This window comes from Ixodes scapularis, unplaced genomic scaffold (genome assembly GCF_016920785.2).
Source record: "Ixodes scapularis isolate PalLabHiFi unplaced genomic scaffold, ASM1692078v2 PGA_scaffold3__209_contigs__length_174095766, whole genome shotgun sequence".
Lineage (NCBI taxonomy): Eukaryota > Metazoa > Arthropoda > Arachnida > Ixodida > Ixodidae > Ixodes > Ixodes scapularis.
Window position 1 is genome coordinate 5,121,919 of NW_024609868.1, and position 21,189 is coordinate 5,143,107.

At 46.4% G+C, this 21,189-nt stretch overlaps 1 protein-coding gene across 1 annotated transcript in view; it reads left to right on the forward strand.

The window, feature by feature from the left end:
- Nucleotides 1-15,634, forward strand: part of LOC115324435 (neuropathy target esterase sws) — a 67,423-nt gene extending 51,789 nt beyond the window's left edge. Inside the window, exons 26-31 of the mRNA XM_040206082.3 lie at nt 3,305-3,421; nt 7,090-7,241; nt 8,676-8,930; nt 13,414-13,507; nt 13,632-13,693; nt 15,175-15,634. Coding sequence (XP_040062016.1) covers nt 3,305-3,421; nt 7,090-7,241; nt 8,676-8,930; nt 13,414-13,507; nt 13,632-13,693; nt 15,175-15,240 — 746 coding nt within the window. The 3' untranslated portion in view covers nt 15,241-15,634. The remainder of the gene's footprint in view (nt 1-3,304; nt 3,422-7,089; nt 7,242-8,675; nt 8,931-13,413; nt 13,508-13,631; nt 13,694-15,174) is intronic.
- Nucleotides 15,635-21,189: the final 5,555 nt, after the last annotated feature.

Consider the following 21,189-nt stretch of genomic DNA (forward strand, 5'->3'; position numbering starts at 1 on the left):
CGCAATAAATCGACTAATTAGCTAAGGTTTGTTCATTTACTTTTTAATTAGAGAAGATAAACATAATTCCAGTTAGAAATTTGCTGATCGTTATTGGAAACCACTACATCGGTAAATTATAGAAAGACTTGGAGCACATGGGAAGCGCGGTGGTGTGCACTAAAATCACTCCTCGTGCAACAGGCGCAAGGCTGGAGGTGTGAAAACGCACCTGGTCAGCTTTTTTGTCTCATCATGCGCATTTTGACATTGTCAGCCTTGCACCCGTTGAATAAGGCACTGCCGTAATTCAATGTTGGCAAGAAAAATGTTTTTTTTTTCACAAGCTTTGTTTGACATTATGATCATTTTAGAAACCTTGTTAGGTGTCTTGAAGATCTGTGCAGACATTTGCATGGGTAAGCTGCTGCTTTGTGTATGCTCGTAGAAAGATGTGGTTTCGAAGAAGGCTGTGTGGTTCACGACATAGACTCTCCGTGTTGAAACAGAGCTGCTTTCGGAGTGGGTCGTCATTTCCGCCTGCCGACGGTGGACGGCACTAGGGCGGAGAATCGTCTGCCTCATCAGGGTCGTTCGTTGCTGCTGGAAAATGCCGCGACAGAATAGGATTTGTGTGCTTGCTTCTGCCTTGCCCCGCAAATTCCAGCACTTTTTATTTGCGGGCTGCTAGGCCGATTTCTTTTTTCTTTTTCTCTCCGAAGCAATCTCCTTGTGCTTGGGCAGTGCTTCCCCTCCCTGCAGTCTTTTAGTGCCAGTAGGAATGCCCTAACACTCTTTGCTTTGTGAAACTGCACTGTTTTTTGTTTTTAGAAATGGGGTTTTCGGTGCCAGGTGAGAGTGATGTGACATTTTCTTGGGTTTGTGACTGTTGTAACAGTCGTATAAAGAATTTTCCCCTCCCTACACTTTGTGCAATGACATGGTGTCTTCGAACGCGCGCACTGTGCGGCATCAAGTTTCAGGGATGCGAGTTCCCACTGCTCAAGCGAAGCCTGTTTCCAAGTTAAGTACTGCCTTTGCATTGTAGCCGAGCCACGCGCCGATGCCACCTCGGTGGCTCTGAAGCAAGAGAGGCGGCCTACAGATTCTCAGTTGATGGGGTGGAACTTGACCAAGGTGCTCACCATCTGATGGAGGCTTATTGCAGAGTAGGTGGCGCGCAACTGAGATTTTGGATGCACGTCGGAAGAGCCTCAGTAATGAGAATCATAATCCTCGGTTCTTCACTGGGACATCCCAGATGCCTTTCTTTGGTTCGTCACAAAGGAATACCTCTCAAATTAGATTTTTTGAGCCATGCATTGGCGCATAGCTGCGTGCAGGGCTATTTATGAAGTGTGTAAGCTTCTGCACTGCTTTATTATAACAGTGCCTAGAGTAGGTGGTTGCTGGAGGCAAATAGTTGTCTCTCGAGGCCAGAATGTCTGAGAGCTCCCCTACTAGAGGACAGTAGACCTTGTGCGAATTCGTTCGCCATCTGTTGGACGTGGCGCCAACCTTCCTTTTGACGCAGTCTTTGAGGCGACCGGCAAAGTGCCGTGGTCGTCAGCGGCACATGGAAGCGGTGCGCAGAGACTGCACGACTGCTGTGTTTTGCCCCGTAACCGACGAGGAAATAAAATTAAAAACAACCGACGTAAAAATTAAGATTGTGTTGTTTTTCTTCTCAGGTTAAAGGCATTATAACCAACATCTAAATAGGCGTGGTGCTTTCCTGCTCGATTCATGCTCCTGAAAGAGCAACTGTAGCATTAGCGCTGTGGGATCCTAACCTTTTCTTTAATGACACTTTACATCTTTACATCTTTATATTCCAAAGTAACATCAGTGAGCATCTGTTCGTTCATGAAAGTTTTTGAGCTTAATCTTGGCTATCATCATAGCTATGCCCGTGCAGAACAACGGCGAGGCCCAATGAACATTACTTAAATACTATACTGCTTTGTCTCTTGTTTTTTTGTTTTTTTTTCCGCTTGAGTAGGTTCCTTTTTTTTACACCCAATTGATAGTTGATGTTAAGTGTAGAAGAACTAGGCAACGTAACAACAACTTTGTCTTCCACAAGAATATAAAGACAGTGGTGCTAACACGCCAGGATGAACGCTTGCTTGCTTTACGTTGTAGCATGATTAGCACGTGACTCTCGCATTCCGGGAAACATTTCAAGATGTAGGCGGAAGCCTAAAAGCGGGCTTTTGGCTACTAACCAGGACGTGTTGGCGAGTCGCAACAGATTGGCTTCGCGCTGCGGGAGAAGGCTTTCTATTTAATCCCTATACTGCAAGCGACCACTTTTATGAGCACTGACTATATTCTGTTGTGAATGAGCATAAAATTGAAAAGCGTGCTGAGCAAGATGACCGAGTTTTAGGAGGAGCACATTAAAATGTCGCTGACATTTAATAACAAATTTTCGAGGATGTGCCGAAGGGTATACCCTAAAACACCGCAGAAGCCCTTTGTTCGGTTTTGGCTTTCCGTACGATAGTGTTTTTTGCATTTGAATACATTAAATGCTGTGCACTTACGCTGCCAAGGCACGTCGGTGTTTTTTTTTTTTTCGTGTTTGTACTTTGCTTAAGCTTTTGTTTATAGTATAGTGAATCTTCAACATAGTTTTTCATCTGCAAGATTAAAAAATTCCGACGACACCTAAGCGCTTCTTACGAGTTGTGAATGCGAAAGAATGAATGACGTTCTTCCTTTTTCTTAATTCGTCTGCGGTGCACTGGCGTTGACGGCCACGTTTCGCTACTGCTGAGGTTACGGCCGCTGAGAGGAGTATGCGAGGCTGCTGAGAGGTGGTGCTAATAATGAATAAGGTCTTTTGAGACCTTTCTGTAGTTTAGCTCAACACTTGGCTGTCGTGTCGACAAAAGGGTAAACGACGTAGCTTTATAAAATGTCTTTGGCCCAGCTACCTCGAGCACTGTCGGGTTCAAATGAAATTCAAACAGCGGAGCACGTTTCTTTTGATACCTGCTGTGTAACTTGGAGGGCACTAGGAACTGATAGGACTGCGGAATGGAAAGAGGGGCTACGAAGGTGTGCGCTTTAGAGTAGGTGCGTGCTCTCATATCCTCCTTTCCATCCCGCATTTCATTTATACTCGATAATACAGGGGAGCAGACATTTGAGGCACTAAGCTAGGCTCTGAAAGAAAGCAGAAAAGAAAGGAACGTCCGGCACCTCTGCCATCTAGCCCAGTGGTAGCCAATGAAGTTGCGAGGAGCACAATGGGCCTCCAAGCCTCGCGCGTCTGCTTGGGAGTGACGAGCACTGGCAAGAGTTGGTCTTGTTTCAGGGTCTCTGTGGCGGTACATTCGGGCGAGCATGTCTCTGTCGGGCTACATGCCTCCCATGTGCGACCCCATGGACGGACACTTGCTCCTGGACGGAGGATACGTCAACAACCTGCCAGGTGAGCCCCTCGGAGGGCTCCACCCCTCACCGTTGTCTGCTGTGTCCCGCATGCTGTCCGTCCCGCCCACTAACCCTCTGTCTGTCTGTTGCCATGTCTGGGCCCGTGGGGCATTTCTGTTCTTAGTTGTGCGATGCCCCGCATGGCTGTGGGCTGTCCTAGGGGATACTCCCAGGTGGGAGGCAAGCGCATCTCTGCGAGACGTTCTCCTCGACCATCCCGAATTGATCGCCCGTTCAGCTTCGGAAGAAGCACGGAGAGTCTCTGTCGTGAACTTGAGGACTGGAGCTGTGACGAGGGGGGTGCGCCGAAGTCGCCGTATGGTTCCAGAGTGCCTCGTTTCTTGTAGTTTGCCAGGAGCGAGTGTAGAGCTCACTGGATGGTTGCCTACATCGGTGCCAACCTTGGTCTAACGTCGACTTTGACGTGGGACAAAGCTCAGGGACCTTATGGAAGCTAGCTCAGCTGTTCCCCGAGAAGTATTTGCCGAGGCATTTCTTGAAATGCCGCTCGTTTCGAGGGACCTTGTGTTGAAGACCTCCGAAAAATATCTTCTCATTTGAGCCGAGGAACGTTGGGTGAAGACTTAGGAACCTGGCACTCTGAGAGCATCCTGCATCTGTTCAGCTGTGGCGGGGGGGTTTGTCGACACCTGTGTGTGTGGCCCGTAAGGTTCCCTGTGGCACTACGTGCGGGCCAGCATGAGCATCGTGGGTCCCCTGCCTCCGCTTTGCGACCCCATGGACGGCCACCTCTTGGTCGACGGCTGCTATGTGAACAATGTCCCAGGTAACAACCGAGACGCACCTCGCGGCGCGACCTTGCGGCAATTTGGATGTGACGGACCGCGCGGCTCAGGCTCCTTGTCTTGTTTTCTTTCCATAAAGCGGATATGCCAAGCAATTGGACTCGAACGCGCAGAAGAGAGTTTAAACCGAAGCCGTCGCAGATTTTCCTCTGCAGTCAAATTGCACTTAAGGCCCATTCGCACAGTAGCATTTGACTACATTGCAAGGTCTTTCATTGAGTTACAATTGTGGGTTACGGGGACATCTATGCTTTGTATGCCACGTGGTAACCGGTAGACCGATCTCACCAGCCAGTTTAACGACACTGCCACCACAGTTGCGATGCATCGAGGGAATGTTTGTTTTCCTTCATGCTTGACAACCTCGCTATTGCTCTGCATGTGCAGAGCAACAGGCTTAAGGTACGTTCACACACTTGTGTTCGACTCCAACCAACTGAGACAAGTCCGGTTTTAAGCCTCTTAGGATGGCTTACGACCAGATGCGCAGCAATGCAGCCGGTCGTAAGCCGTCTAAAAAGGCTTAAAAACTGGTCTTGTCTCTGTCGGTTGGAGTCAAGTGCAATTGTGTGAAAGGCCTTTAGGCTAGGAGGCGCAAGCTACCACCCGTTACAAAGGCTATAGCCATTAACATTCATCCATCCATTGTGGAGCGCGCAATGTGGTACGAGCACTGCCACCTGCCTCTTAAAGGTATTGTGGCATCACGCATGCTTGGAATGCTCGGTGAGATCAGTCTATCTGAGAAATAGCTATACATGCGACGGACAAAGAATGAATGTCTCGTGGACTTGCGGTGTAATTTAGCATAACATAGTCACATATAGCAAATGTAGCTGCTTTTAGTCATCACCCAATGTAGTGTTGAAGCTCCGTTGAATCGATTAATTTTGGTTGATTTCAAGCATGTTCAGTGCCCTCTCTGTTTGACTTTATGGACTGAACTGTTGCTTATGTAAAAAGGAGGGGGTCTGGATCTCTGGTTACAGGGGCACAGGCACAGGCTTATACATAATGGTGTGTTTTGGGGAGAGTTGAGAAGATGGAAGGGACGAGGCAAAGGACACTGGCCACGGGGCAATTTCTCCACTCGTCACTATTTTTAAATGCACTACGCAAGGAAGTAGCTTTCAGTGCGCCCTAGAAAGGTTGAGACTTTTTGGTGGCTCAAAGATGCTGTTGCCAATCGAACTGAGGGGGTCTGTACAGTGGAGCAGAAAAAAAGAGCAGGGAGACGGTGGCACCCGCAAAGGCCCGGCACACGAGTCTTGGTGACGAGAAAGTTTGTTTAGTTTCTCTAATAACTGTGATTTGTTGCACAAACCCACGAGAAATTTCCGTTATATTATAGGTGGATTTTCTTAACTAATTTTTCAAAGGAGGTGTAGTATTGTTCACAATCACAGCCAGAATTGATGAAAAGGTTTCCCTTACATATCCCTCTCATACATGTGGCACACTGGTTTTGGAGGTGTCGGAGGCATACCAATCTACGAAGCCGAGCTAAGCTGGCCTGCAGGAGTGTTTCTTTGTTATTTTTACCTCGACCCCCACGCCTGCCCAAACTCTAGAGTGGCAAATGTCTGTCGTGTTGCGTCCACCTCACCCTGCCTGCAGCTTTTTTGTGCATGTTTTTTTGGCAGTAGTTTTGTTCTCTGCAGCACGTCAAATGCTTGACTGCTTCCTCTCATAGAAATACTATATCCAATTTTAACTAAGATTGCCATAAAGGCTTAAGCTTGTTTCACATGGTGCAACTTTTGTCCAGGCACAGTGCGATTGTGGCAAAAAAACAAATTTGTACTTTTGCTAAAATACATGTTGTATCCTTGGGCTTTTAGCTGCATAAGACTGAAAGTCTCACCAGTTTTTTTTGCACATTCACTTCACATGTAATGGCCTATTAGTATAACATATACACACTGCAGAAAAGGCATTTTGCGTGCTTCCATTTGTTTCTGTCGCCTCTTTTGGTTCTTGATGTTGAAACATGGTCAATTTGTTATGTGTTTGTTATGCTATGTTGGATTTTTCTTCAGGCTTGAAAATGAATGTGTTTGTCTTTTGTGTCTGAACCAGTGGCATTTTTCATTTAGTTTGCCAGTGTCATCACGGAAGTGCATTATTTTTATATGCATTCAGGAAAGCCATGCCGTTGCTTGCTTGCACTTGTCTATCATCAAGCTGTGACCTCCTTTGAAAATTGGTGCCATCAAACTAGCATTTTGATGGGGGCTTCTTGGCTCATGGGCGTCCCGGAGGTTCAAGATATTTAATGGTATTTCAATAGTGCAAAGTGAACTTGGGAAAACTTTTCTTGTATCCAACATTTTTTTTCTAAGGAGATTTAACTGCTTGGGAATCAAGTTCATGGTGCAGCCGTAAGTTTATTAAGTTAAGCTAGAGTGGCACGAAGACTGAACGTACTAGGAGTAGGAGCAGCGGCAAAAAAAATTGAAAGACTAGAACACACACCCAGGGGAAAGGAACTGACAATCAAACAGAAATAAAAATGTGCAAAAATCGTTTTGCACCGTTTTTCGAGAGTCGAACCACAGAAGGCTGTTTACCGCATAGAAATCTCAAACAATTGCAATTTTTTTTTTCTGCATATATAGTACACTCACGTATGCATTTTCAATAAACAGTAAAAAAAAAATTTTTCCGTTGCAGTCTTTTTTTTTTTTTTGACTTGCGTTGCGGTTATTGGAAAGAAGTTCATTTGTTTATTGTGATGAGAGCGAAACAGTGAATGGTTCATGCCAGCAATGTGTGCGAATATCGGGAAGCAAAGGGCATTTTTTTGCGGGGCGTTGCAAAGAGGAAATTTGACCACTTGTCTCCCTCCCTGTTGGCGTAGCGGACATAATGCGCGAGATGATGGGGGCGGAGACGATCATAGCGGTGGACGTGGGCAGCCAGGACGAGACGGACCTGACCAACTACGGAGACTCCCTGAGCGGCTGGTGGCTGCTCTTCAAGCGCTGGAACCCCCTCGCCAAGTCAGTCAAGGTGCGGCGCCCCTTCCTTGCCTGCGGCCACGTTAATGGCTTTATACGGGGATGTTTGGATGTCTGTAAATAACCGTGGAGGTTCTTAAGAGTGCCTCAGTGTGCATGTGTCTTCAATAAGTTAAAGGGCCAGTTTTTTTGGTATCGTTGTGTCGAAAGAGTTGCTCGGTAAGTCTATGCGAGTTTGAGGAAGAAAGGTAAGGAGAAATGAGAGAAAAGCCAAGTGTGTATCACCTTTCGTGACCATGTGGGTTGGGAAAAGTGTATACGAATTTTGAAGCCACACTGGACAAGGTGTGACCCCACAAGGGTGAGAAAGCTGTGCAAGCAGTTTCGTTTTTATATTTATTTAACTTCGAGGCCCGAAATACTGCACAGGAATGTGGGTGAAGAGTTGCAGCAATACAAATCTAGTTCAATCATTTAGCAGGGTTGGTAGATATGGCACAGTGAAGCTGATCTTAAGTGTATACACGTTTGCAAGTACGGCTTCAGGGCGCTGCCATCTTGCTTGGCTGGGGTGTGCTTGGACGAGCCATAACCTGATTACGAAGCCTTGCTAAGGCGTCGTAATCGGATTATGGCTGCGCCCAAGAGCGCACCCCACGGAGAAAGATTTCGGCGCCCTGAGACCGGACTTGCAAACGTGTATATTACCACAGTCTGCTGGAAAAAACTTATCGACAGGGTTCGACTGTTTTAGCGGTTACTAGCTTGGTTCAGCCTGAAGATCGCCACCTAGATGGCCCTCCTCTGGGTCCTCTCTCTGCCTCCCTCGTGCTGTATGATACATGTAGGTGTTGACACAGTGTGCATCAGAGCTGCCAGGTATAATCCTTTCCTCGCATTGGTTGCAAACGGCGCCACCAGATGTCTTTGATAAGCTGCTATTGGTAGCCTGTCGTGGGACCGGTGTCCGACGCTTCTCTATGGAAGACAAGCTTTTTTTTAAATTGTTTTCTGGGTGTGCCATGTTATGTAGAACTTGGCCCTTGCACTATGTGTGTCGTTTAGACATATCTTCGTCATTGACCCCAGTGTCGTGCCTCAACGGCGGCAAGAGCAGTTCTATGAACGGTTCTTGGGGAGATCTCTGGCGTGCAGTTTAAGCCAGCATCCATTGAGGTCAGAGCAGACGCGCCGAGCGTCTGCTTTGAACTCGACGGACGCTGGCTTGAACTGCACGCCAGAGATCTCTCCGAGCCGTTCAAGCTCAAATGCCATAGCAATAAGACAACTTTTTTTTTTCTTCAGTTGCGCCATCTGGTTGGCGTAGACGCTGTTGCGTGGGCTACACGGACGCGTGCCAGTAGGACTTTATCCGGTCGATAGCGTCGCTGTGTTGGCTGTGCCGTGTATCCCCGCCTAAACAGTATCTTACACCGTGGCTTCCCGCTCCCCAATATAACGCCTGCCGGGCGGTGCGCACCCCCAGATCCCGAGCCTGCCGGAGATCCAGTCGCGGCTGGCATACGTGAGCTGTGTGCGTCAGCTGGAGGAGGTCAAGTCAAGCGACTACTGCCAGTATGTGCGGCCGCCCATTGACCGCTACAAGACGCTCCAGTTCGGCTCCTTCAACGAGATCATGGAGGTGGGCTACGTGCACGGCCGCACCCTCTTTGCCGGCATGAAGGCCGGCCAGCACACCCTGCGCTCGGTGCTCAACCTCGATGGAACCAGCACCGTCCAGGTGAGACAACTCTTTTTTTGCGGATGCATGCACTGGAGCCACTGAAAAAGCTCAGGTCCTAAAGTGTCTTGTGGGTACCGCCATTTTGTCTCTTATGTGTTCTATCTGTGCCTCTGATTACTACCACAAATTCCTGCTCTTTATTAATGAAGCAATTTTAACATTTAACAAAGCAAAGGTGACCGGTACAGTAAAACCTCGTTGTAACAAAACGGGATATAACAAACTAATGGATATAACAAAGCAATCATAATTCCCCTTGCTTGCTAATAGTGGGAAGAAATGGACATTGGCTATAACAAACTAATGGTTATAACGAAATAATTACGACCGCTCCTTCAACTTTGTTATAACGAGGTTTTACTGTATAACGAATTTTCTCGGTGAAAAGTAATTGGTTTTACATAAATTGTCGCTCTCAAGTGATGCGCAGTAACAACAGTTGACGCCGCTGCCGTGCCGCGCATTCTCGGTTTTCGGTCCCAATAATTTGTTTGTGTGCAACCTTGTGTCTGGATGGCACTACGTAAGTATGTTGCTGCGTAAAAAGCCTGTACGCAGCAGCATACTAATCACATATCGCCATCTAGACATAAGGTTCCACACTAACAAATTATTTGTACCCAAAACCTAGAATGCATGGCACTGCGCCGCCTCCCACTGCGTGCGCTCGTGCATATTTTCAACACTTTGCTCCAACATGAGTTCTTTTTTTTTTTTTTTTTTCAACACTCCGTTTGGGCATTGTGCACACTCATTTTCTTGCTGTCAAATCTCGTTAATTCAAACACTCTTAATTCAAGCTTGTGGATAATTCAAATTAACATGCAGGTCCCATCCTATGCGTCTCTATGGGAGGAAATTCCCGGTTATTCAAATTTTGCTTTATTCAAACAAATTTTCGGTCCCCCTCGAGTTTGAATTAACAAGATTCAACTGTATTTTGCATGTGCATCAGTGCCTTTTGAAGGACTCGTGCGAATGACAGTATATAAAAAAAGAAAAAAAAAGTATTTTCATGGCCAGTCGCAACTCTTTTATGCTGTCTTGACATTTGTTCAACCGACACCAATTTTCTTCAGGATCTAACATTGCCAATCTTGCTCGATCTGAGTCCCAAATTGTTCTGCCTTGGTGCGATAATATGCGGTCGAGGGAGCGTGATCAGTGACTACCCGTGACGCCAAAGTCTAAGCGAAATGAGCAGAGCCACACAGATAAATGTGCCCCCTTCTTTGTGCCAGACAGACGTGAAAAAGAGCCTAGTTGGCTCGGTTGTGCACCTCTCCCCATTCTCCTGCCGAGTGCTTAGTCGATTCTGCTGCGCTGAGACGGTAATGCTGTCGCGGCTGCCACGTTCGCTGCACTGCTTCAAGAGCTTCCTCCGAATGACACATGGCAGCACAAGCTGCTGACCGATTTAAAAAAGACCAAATTTACACAGTCGGTGAACGCCTCTCATTCGCTGCATGATCTGGGGTCGTTGTCGGTGGTTTGGTGACTGTAGCGATTCATATATTGATAACTCAGTTAAGTTTGTTGTGTGGAAGTGTGGACAGCGAGCGGCAAATTAGTCTGCAGCAAGCTCCTTGCTGCAGACTAGACGGGTCTGACTGCACAGCCGCAAAACACCAGATGCTCCGTCTGGTGTCTTGGCTCAAACCCGTTTACATCGAACTTGCAGAAAAACGTCTACCAGTTCGATATAGCGTGTAATTCGACATAAAAGTTTCAATGAATTTGACTCAAAAATCCCCTTTCTGCTGGCATATTACACAACAAAATAGTCATGCATCTTCTGCAGCTTTTTCTTCATTGCATCCGCGATAACGATAAGTTTCTACGCTATCGACGGGCTCCAAAATGCTGAGGCCGCTGCCTTCTATATTTGCGCCAAACTATTCCGAGAGCACGGAGCACGTCTGAGCAGGAGCACCTTCTCCTGCAGAGCGCCGTTTTGCTCTGCAAGTTGTCTTTCCCCTAAGTAAGGCGGCTGCGTTGGGGGAAAGCCAGGTAGCAGAGCAAGCTGGCTTTTTTGTTTTTCCGGGTGGCCGTGTCAACCACCCGGAAGAAAAAATAATATTCTCTTTTGCGGACGGAGCGCGGAGAGGGAGTATGGAGCACCCTCTCCCCACTCCCTCCGCAAAAGAGATTTTTTTTCTTCCAAACAATCGACGCGGCCGCTCGAAAAAAAAAAAAGAAGAAGAAAAAGCCAGCGTGCTCTGCAAGCTGGCTTTCCCCCAATGCGGCCGCTTGCGTTGGGGGAAAGCCAGCTTGCAGAGCAATCGGTAGCAGTTGCTATTTTTGTTTGATGTAACCGTAGTTTTTGCTATATATTATCACTAACATTACTGCGCACACAAATTATTCGATATAAGGGATAATTCGATGTAAACTGGTTCGATATAGTCGGGTTTGACTGTATGACAAACTTTGCCAGTGGTGGTACTGGAGGTACGATTGCTAGCTGGTGTCTTTAAACTGTGTCACACAGCGGTGAGTACACAAAAGCATAACTACAATTTTTATTCAGGAAAAAAGAAAATGGCAATTGAGCTAAGATGCTTGGATTCTGCAGTGCGAGCTTTCGCCCCACATGCTCCGAGCTGCGATGCGCTAGCAGACTTTTGATAAGTTAATTGTTTACATACAAAACCTCATTTTTTATGTTGCTCATACTCTGTTTGGTGCTATACTTTTTTCTAAAACACCGATAAAACGATGTGCTATAGCGCAAATGCGGTTTTACGTGATCTATTTTTCATGCTCAACTGCTGCAACGAAGTTACCTGTACTACAAAATAATTTTCCGGTCCCGCGGACTTCGTAATAAAGGCGTTTGACTGTACTCTGGTCGTGGGTATCTGTATGCCTCGCTGCGTCTTCCAGCCAAGGGACTTAAAGGAGCTGTGCAACAGTTTCAGTGCTTTGCTTAAATAATTTGGGACTCGGTGTCTCGACCTTTCTGAAGTAGATAACGAAAAACCGCTTTTGCCTGCATGTCCTAGTTTTTATCTTAAAAATGGACAAAGATTGAAGTGTTCGGCACCTCTCAACACCTTCACCATCTTCCGAGTCACGTGCGCGTGACGTCAATGGGGGTTGCGCGAGGTTTCGGTGAAGCTCTCTCTCTAGAGCCATCAGTGAGCAGCGAGAACTCATCCGCTCGCGACCGCGTGACCACGTGCTGGCGGGCGCAGCGCGAACAATATGGTGAAAGGAGGAAAGTCTTATCGGGGTCCGGCCATACCCGTCCGGCTCTGTCCCCCTCCCCCTCCGGCTTCTGGCGGCTGTTCGCGGTAGCATATAGAGCTGACGGTTTTGTGGACCTAGGATAGATGGCGCCACTAAAACTCCATATAATAATAGTTTTCTCGATGATACCAGGTTTTCGATGCATTTATATTTATTTTGGATTGACAAGATTTATCGAAAAGTTACCTTTTATTGAGCAGGTATTCGCACAAATTGCTGTCTTTCTACAAGACCCCCCTTGACGTCACGCCGCGTGTTTCTCATGGCCGCCACTCGCGGCTGCAGGTCGGGGAATTTTCTAATTTTTACCTCGCGATTATGCGGTGGAATCGCAACATTTTGAAGGAAGGAGGTGTGTTTTCTGTCCTTTTGACAAGGTGAACAATGTCAAAAGTAGAAGATGCCAATTCTTTCAACGTTAAAATCGTTGCACAGCTCCTTTAATTCTGCACGCAGGCCTACATCAGATGGCTTGGGTTGCCCACGGCAGGTCCTTTTTGTAAGACTCTGTGCCGCTGCATCTAATGAAATTGTCTGGAACTTGTTTTCAGCTGCTGTGTTTACCGTCTTTTTGTTTTTTATGCTCGTTTTCTGCCTGGCGACGTTGCAGCTGCATGAGGCTACGGTTTGCCACGATCGGTGCGGTTGCATAGTGGCGGATTGGAGACGGCAGTTGCACGTTCCACGGTAGCTTGCTCTGTAGTGGGCCAATCGACGAAACCCCAGTCCCCAGCGGCCGAGGGTTGGGACGCTGCGACGACTTCGTCCGCTCGTCTTTCCCAGTGGCACTTCTATACAACCGACCGCCAAGATCGCGACAAGCCGTGGCATTTCCCAGTGGCTCCCGCGACATTTTGTTGCCACATTGGGGACAGCTTGATGCAAGGATCATACAGGACGCTATATTCCACTCACCCTTAAGCTGACAGTAAGGTGGCAGCTATGTGCTCGTTAGAGCAGTCGTGCGTATATCCTTCGCCACATGATCATGCTCCCGCCCATGCCCACGCACAGAGTGGGTTCAGGTGACGAAAGGGAGGCAGTTTATAGGTCCAATAAGTGCATAGCTCCCACTGCACTGTCGCCTGAGGATTGAACGGAATATAGGGCACGGGGGGGAAAGACGTGTTCCACGCGTCAGATAGGCACTAGAACTGTGTGTCAGCTGTGGCTTGTATTGGACCTTGGACGACTGGCTAACCCATGTTGCAACTGTGCCCACCCGTAGGCCGGTAAAGAGGGCCGACCTACGACGTTCACGGACTTGGCCGAGATGGTGTGCGCCATCAAGCAACCTTACAAGGGGCAGCCTTCCTATCCAGGTACTGGGTCAGACATCGACTGCGTGCACATTTTGCGCAGGAAATTTGTGCAAGCTCGACACATTTCTCTTCTTGCAGTGCACCCCTGAATGAACTTTTGTTTTTTCCTCATTTACCTTGTTAGGCTCAGACGAGGAGGATGACTACGATTACAGCGAACAAGAATTTGTCACGGACACCGACAAGGTGGGTCCTGTAGGCTGCGTCCGATTCCAGCGTTGATCAAGCCAAAGCAAAACAGTTGTGCTTATCCCATTCTGTTATAAGTAGAGTTCAGTGTTTTCGAATAAAGTCTGAAAATACTCGCTGGTAAAATTTATGTTAATTCAAATTTACCCGGAAAAACTCAGTTTCAACGTCACAATGGCAAAAAAAAAGAAATTGTATTTTATGAGTAAGCTTGGTCAGGTCTCAGGGTCAGTGGTCTAGAGGAAAGGTCTCTCCAGTTTACTTTTAAATCTTTGAATATTGACAAAAGGTGTTCACCGATTATCTCGGCAAGTGATTTTATCGGGACAATGGGTCATTGTAAGTTTGGGTAATGACAAAAGCCACTGTTCAAGTTTTCAGTTTATGCTTGGAGGAAGGTGGGGTTCTGTCTTTATAACAATGAAAGCTATGATCATGGAGAGGTGAGAAGCTAAAGGTTTCATCTTGCCTCTCCCCCCCCCCCCCCCCCCCCCTCTGTGTAGCTGTAGGGTGGAGCGGTGGTATGGGATGGGAAGAAAACAGGCTTTCCAGAGACCTAAGTCAAGAGTTAGTGATTTCAAAGTAGCAACATTTATTAAGAGAACACCTGTTTGCAAGTTTTGTTGTGGGACTGTTAGTAATACCGGTGGCAAGGGCATGAATGTCTAATCCAGCTGAAGAAATGCCTATTATTTGATATAGGTGAGTTGTTATAAATTCAGGGCAAGTTTGTGTCTGGATCATATTTGTTTTTATACTGAATTCTGAAAAAATGGGCACACACAGAAAAATTGGAACTTCGAATTTCGGAGAATCGTGAATTCATCATAAATAAACTCTGATAAACTACTCTACAAATTTCGCGAGAAATAAACTCTGAAAACACGTAATCCTAGTTAGAAGGACTTGACTTGCTGAGTTTATTGAAGGAACGGACAAGAACTGCAACATGCGTCACAAATACCAGTTTGCTTAAAACCGAGCTGAGCACATCTCGCTCATGTGCTTTTACCTTTGAATACTGCTGCAGATAAGCACAGATTCAGTGTGCCAGCACACAAATAAAGAAAGCACAAAGTGTGCTTTCTGTACCAGTACCACGGGTGTATGATCTTTTCTGCTCTGTGTGGACGAGGCAATGGTTATGTGGCCCCGAGGAAACAGTAGATAAACTGTTGACTTTAGCACTTTGGGCTGCCACCTAGGAAAGACTCATTAGCTGGTCTGCTGCATTGATGTCACTATATGAAAAAGCAGGTGCCTCTGCAAGATGGGTTGATAGGGTATCTCCAGCCTAGTAGACAGGCTACTAGGCTATAAATGATGATCGTGCCCAGCAGGGGCTCCCATAAATCCATCTTAAGTGTTCACGCTAGTGCAGAACTTAGGGAAACAACCAGCTTGTACGCTCATGACGCTGCTTGGTTATTGCCACCCGCACACTGGCTAAACCTTGACTCCTCTGCGTTTCTGCCCAGGACGAAGAGATGGAAGAGCTCTTGAACGCAAATAGCCCTAACGACGCTGTCCTGGCTCAATCCTGAAGGCAGCTTGGCCCGACACCATAGAACAAGCCATATCACAGCATGCCACGAGGCTCGCCAGAGACCCCGGGAGACTCAGTAGTCAGTGACTAAGTGCACCCCGATTTGCCGTCTGCAGGGTCATATACTAAGCCCCGTGCATGTACAGAACCTAGTCAGAAGTCAAAGTGATGACTCTTTGCACGTCTGCGAGACAGTGCTACTATTTATAATGGCTACTCCTGCGTTTTTCACATTTGTAAATATAGACGGTGGTGCGCCAAGCCAGAATCGAGCTTGTGCGTGTCAATGCAATTGCTCTGCAGCAGTGGCGGTCTCAATTCTATTTTCATAGGTATGCGTTTTGCTCTTTGCCTTTTATGCGCAGAATAAAGGCCCGATTATTGTTTTCCTAGCTTCTGTCTCCCCTTGGCTCGTGACATTCGGCTGCGAGGGATGCATCGCTCGCGGTCACTTGGCCCCCGATCCATTTTTAGACCGTCTCAATGGCACTGAGTACAGTTGAACCTCAATTTTACGAAACGTGATTTTACGAATTTCCCGATTTAACGAACAAATTTGGATTCCCCGTGCAGCCTATGCGCGAGGTCTCCCTTCCTCGATTTTACGAAGTTCCCGATTTAATTAGTAGGTCTCGGTGACTTCGTTAAATCGAGGTTCAACTGTATCAGCAATCATGTGCAAACTGAAATAGTCCTCTAAAATTAATTTCAATGGTGCCAATTGGTACCAGCAATTGTGTGCAGTTTAACAGACATAGAACAAACTACCCTATTTGTTTGAACTTAGGTTGACGTTTTTTCCAGCAAAAGTTGCTTAAAATTAGAGGTCAGCCTATAATCGTGGTCAAAGAATGGTTGACTTCCCACCATCTCACAATAGGTGCAACAAACAGACAAAATCACTCTGTTATAGCAGACTACGCCACCGTATGCTTGCTTCGTCTATCGGGAGGTGGCGTCACGAGCATGGCCTCTCTCCTGCCCCTAGGGCGACACTTCTTTGCCAGCCGAGAGAAAAAAGGTGTTCACCGATTATCTCGGCAAGTGATTTTATCGGGACAATGGGTCATTGTAAGTTTGGGTAATGACAAAAGCCACTGTTCAAGTTTTCAGTTTATGCTTGGAGGAAGGTGGGGTTCTGTCTTTATAACAATGAAAGCTATGATCATGGAGAGGTGAGAAGCTAAAGGTTTCATCTTGCCTCTCCCCCCCCCCCCCCCCCCCCCCCTCTGTGTAGCTGTAGGGTGGAGCGGTGGTATGGGATGGGAAGAAAACAGGCTTTCCAGAGACCTAAGTCAAGAGTTAGTGATTTCAAAGTAGCAACATTTATTAAGAGAACACCTGTTTGCAAGTTTTGTTGTGGGACTGTTAGTAATACCGGTGGCAAGGGCATGAATGTCTAATCCAGCTGAAGAAATGCCTATTATTTGATATAGGTGAGTTGTTATAAATTCAGGGCAAGTTTGTGTCTGGATCATATTTGTTTTTATACTGAATTCTGAAAAAATGGGCACACACAGAAAAATTGGAACTTCGAATTTCGGAGAATCGTGAATTCATCATAAATAAACTCTGATAAACTACTCTACAAATTTCGCGAGAAATAAACTCTGAAAACACGTAATCCTAGTTAGAAGGACTTGACTTGCTGAGTTTATTGAAGGAACGGACAAGAACTGCAACATGCGTCACAAATACCAGTTTGCTTAAAACCGAGCTGAGCACATCTCGCTCATGTGCTTTTACCTTTGAATACTGCTGCAGATAAGCACAGATTCAGTGTGCCAGCACACAAATAAAGAAAGCACAAAGTGTGCTTTCTGTACCAGTACCACGGGTGTATGATCTTTTCTGCTCTGTGTGGACGAGGCAATGGTTATGTGGCCCCGAGGAAACAGTAGATAAACTGTTGACTTTAGCACTTTGGGCTGCCACCTAGGAAAGACTCATTAGCTGGTCTGCTGCATTGATGTCACTATATGAAAAAGCAGGTGCCTCTGCAAGATGGGTTGATAGGGTATCTCCAGCCTAGTAGACAGGCTACTAGGCTATAAATGATGATCGTGCCCAGCAGGGGCTCCCATAAATCCATCTTAAGTGTTCACGCTAGTGCAGAACTTAGGGAAACAACCAGCTTGTACGCTCATGACGCTGCTTGGTTATTGCCACCCGCACACTGGCTAAACCTTGACTCCTCTGCGTTTCTGCCCAGGACGAAGAGATGGAAGAGCTCTTGAACGCAAATAGCCCTAACGACGCTGTCCTGGCTCAATCCTGAAGGCAGCTTGGCCCGACACCATAGAACAAGCCATATCACAGCATGCCACGAGGCTCGCCAGAGACCCCGGGAGACTCAGTAGTCAGTGACTAAGTGCACCCCGATTTGCCGTCTGCAGGGTCATATACTAAGCCCCGTGCATGTACAGAACCTAGTCAGAAGTCAAAGTGATGACTCTTTGCACGTCTGCGAGACAGTGCTACTATTTATAATGGCTACTCCTGCGTTTTTCACATTTGTAAATATAGACGGTGGTGCGCCAAGCCAGAATCGAGCTTGTGCGTGTCAATGCAATTGCTCTGCAGCAGTGGCGGTCTCAATTCTATTTTCATAGGTATGCGTTTTGCTCTTTGCCTTTTATGCGCAGAATAAAGGCCCGATTATTGTTTTCCTAGCTTCTGTCTCCCCTTGGCTCGTGACATTCGGCTGCGAGGGATGCATCGCTCGCGGTCACTTGGCCCCCGATCCATTTTTAGACCGTCTCAATGGCACTGAGTACAGTTGAACCTCAATTTTACGAAACGTGATTTTACGAATTTCCCGATTTAACGAACAAATTTGGATTCCCCGTGCAGCCTATGCGCGAGGTCTCCCTTCCTCGATTTTACGAAGTTCCCGATTTAATTAGTAGGTCTCGGTGACTTCGTTAAATCGAGGTTCAACTGTATCAGCAATCATGTGCAAACTGAAATAGTCCTCTAAAATTAATTTCAATGGTGCCAATTGGTACCAGCAATTGTGTGCAGTTTAACAGACATAGAACAAACTACCCTATTTGTTTGAACTTAGGTTGACGTTTTTTCCAGCAAAAGTTGCTTAAAATTAGAGGTCAGCCTATAATCGTGGTCAAAGAATGGTTGACTTCCCACCATCTCACAATAGGTGCAACAAACAGACAAAATCACTCTGTTATAGCAGACTACGCCACCGTATGCTTGCTTCGTCTATCGGGAGGTGGCGTCACGAGCATGGCCTCTCTCCTGCCCCTAGGGCGACACTTCTTTGCCAGCCGAGAGAAACTGCTATCGTTTACTGTTAACTGTCACTGCTCCACCTATTGTCGTACATTTCGTACGACAATGGGTGGAGCCAGGCACGTAGCCAGGGGGGAGGCCTATGGGGCCCAAGCCCCCCCCGAAATCCTTCATTTTGCTGGGACCTCCCCTCTCCCTCATACAGCATTTTGTCATGGGCGGGCCCCCGCCCGAACCAAAATCCTGGCTACGTGCCTGGGTGGAGCTACCTACGAAATGTCGTACGAAATGTCAGAGGTAACCACCTGCATCGCACCAGGGCGGGCATTTGTGCCAGTCTCTGCGTTTTTGTACGTATAATTAGCCAGATTGAGTGGCGAATTCGGAGATGGGTATGTCGGGACACAGGCTAGGTTATGAGAGTTCTTTAGCATTGAACAGTCTTGGAAAACAGTCACCTTGAAGATTTCAATATACCGTAATATCCCTAGAGATGCCTCAATCCTGAACGATAACCCACCTCTATTTTTGGCACAATACTATTCTATATTTTCAAAAACGACGAAAGTAGCCCACATCTAGTAATTGCAGGGCCCTGGCCAATGGTGACCTCTGCAGAAATGGTGTCATTTAGCCGTGGCAGGAGATAAACAAACATTGCTGACTGGGGACGAAAGTGGTCTTTGGTTTAGTGCCCATCCCTGCGATTACAAGTTTCCCAGGTCACAAAATCGAAAACTGTCGCTTCTCAACCTTTTTTGATTGTACACTGAAAGGTAGCCCACTTCTTATATTCACCCGATTTGCTTTCGATTTTAGCTCGGCTATCTCTAGGGGCATTATGGTAAACACATCCTCTAATTATACGACAGTTAAAAAGGGTATTATTGAATTTTAGTTAATTTAAAAATTGACTGCTACAACTACCCTTGCACTGTTGTCCATTTGAGAGCCTAACCTAGATGCTAAAACAGGTTTTGCTCACATTTTGTTTTTTATTTGTAGAACTCAATTTTGGACACCCTGTATAGGGTGTTTTCACTGACGTAATTTCGTCCACCATTTTGTTGTTGTGAGCTGTCTGGGTGTGACAGACTCGAGCATTCCAAGGATTTACATGCCCCCTCAAATGCGTAGAGGACCGCTGACATCATCTCAATCGGTTACGATGTAATCCTTCAATGTGGTAAATTTGTTTGAAAAAACAAACTAACAACAAAATGGCCAATTGACGTCATGTGCAAACAACCTATACTCCGCAATGCTTGTGTGATGGCTGATTTTGTACAAAAGATATCATTATTAAGATGCTTTACAAAAAAGCTTGCTTGCCAGATTAAAAATATAAGTATTTCAAAAATAAAAAGAAATTTCAAGATAAACCTGTTTTATTAGTGTTTAGGACATTTAATATAAAAATATAAAGAAGCCACAATTAGGGGTGTCGCGAACCGGCCGAGGTTCGAGTTCGACCAGGTTCGACTTTTTCGAACTTTTAGTGGAAAATTCGACGAACCTTGTGTTGAGGTTCGAATCGTGTGCGCATCCGCGACAGGCTGGCTAGTTGGCTTCGGATTAGATGGTGATGGCTAAGGGATGAATTAAGGGCACCGCTGGATTGGTTATTTCAGTTAATACAGTACAAAAAATTAAGTTATTAACTTCTTCAGTGATTAGAATTGGTTTCTTTTAATTGCAAAACAATATTTATTATTTGTGCAAAAATTGCACAAATAATAAATTCTCCAAACCTAGACATGCTTGTATCAAGGCCTGGCCACACTGTCCACAAAGTCGAACCGGTCGAATCTGGTGAAAAGTTCGAAGGTTCTCGAACCCCGAAAGTTCAACCTAAAAAGCCGGTTCGACAAAAGTTCGCGACACCCCTAGCCGCAATATAAATGAAAATGTGGTCACCTCAGCCCTTAGCCTGCCTAAAGTTTTGATGAGTCAAGACTAGGGGTGTCGCGAACCGGCCGAGGTTCGAGTTCGACGAGGTTCGACTTTTTCAAACTTTTTGTGGAAATTTCGACGTACCTTGTATTGAGGTTCGAGCCACCCTAGTTCGACTCATGTGCGGATCCGCGACAGGCTGGCCAGTTGGCTTCGGATTGGATGGTGATGGCTAAGGGATTAATTAAGGGCACCGCTGATTGGTTATTTCAGTTAATACAGTACAAAAACATTAGAAGTTATTAACTTCTTCAGTGATTAGAATGGGTTTCTTTTGATTGCAACTCTTCATAAAATTAAATAACCCTTTGCATAAAAATAAATTCTCCAAACCTAGACAAGCTTGTATCAAGGCCTGGCCACACTGTCCGCGCAAAGTCGAACCGGTCGAATCTGGTGAAAAGTTTGAAGGTTCGTCGAACCAGTTCGACCCAGTCGAACCCCGAAAGTTCGACCTAAAAATCCGGTTCGACAAAAGTTCGCAACACCCCTAGTCAAGACCTTTTCCGCTTACTCCCGCGCCCGACCGCCAAGTCGGCATATCCGGTATGGGCAACGAAAATATATCGGAACGTTTCAACCTGCAAATAGTAAAAAAAAAAAAATTAGGGGAGGCAAAACGAGAATCTGTGACTGTTGCGTTTATTTCCTAAATGCCTTCTATTGACGTAACGACGGCAAAACAATGTTTTCGCCCATACTGGAAGTGACGACAATTCAAGATGGCGGCGCCCTTGCGAAA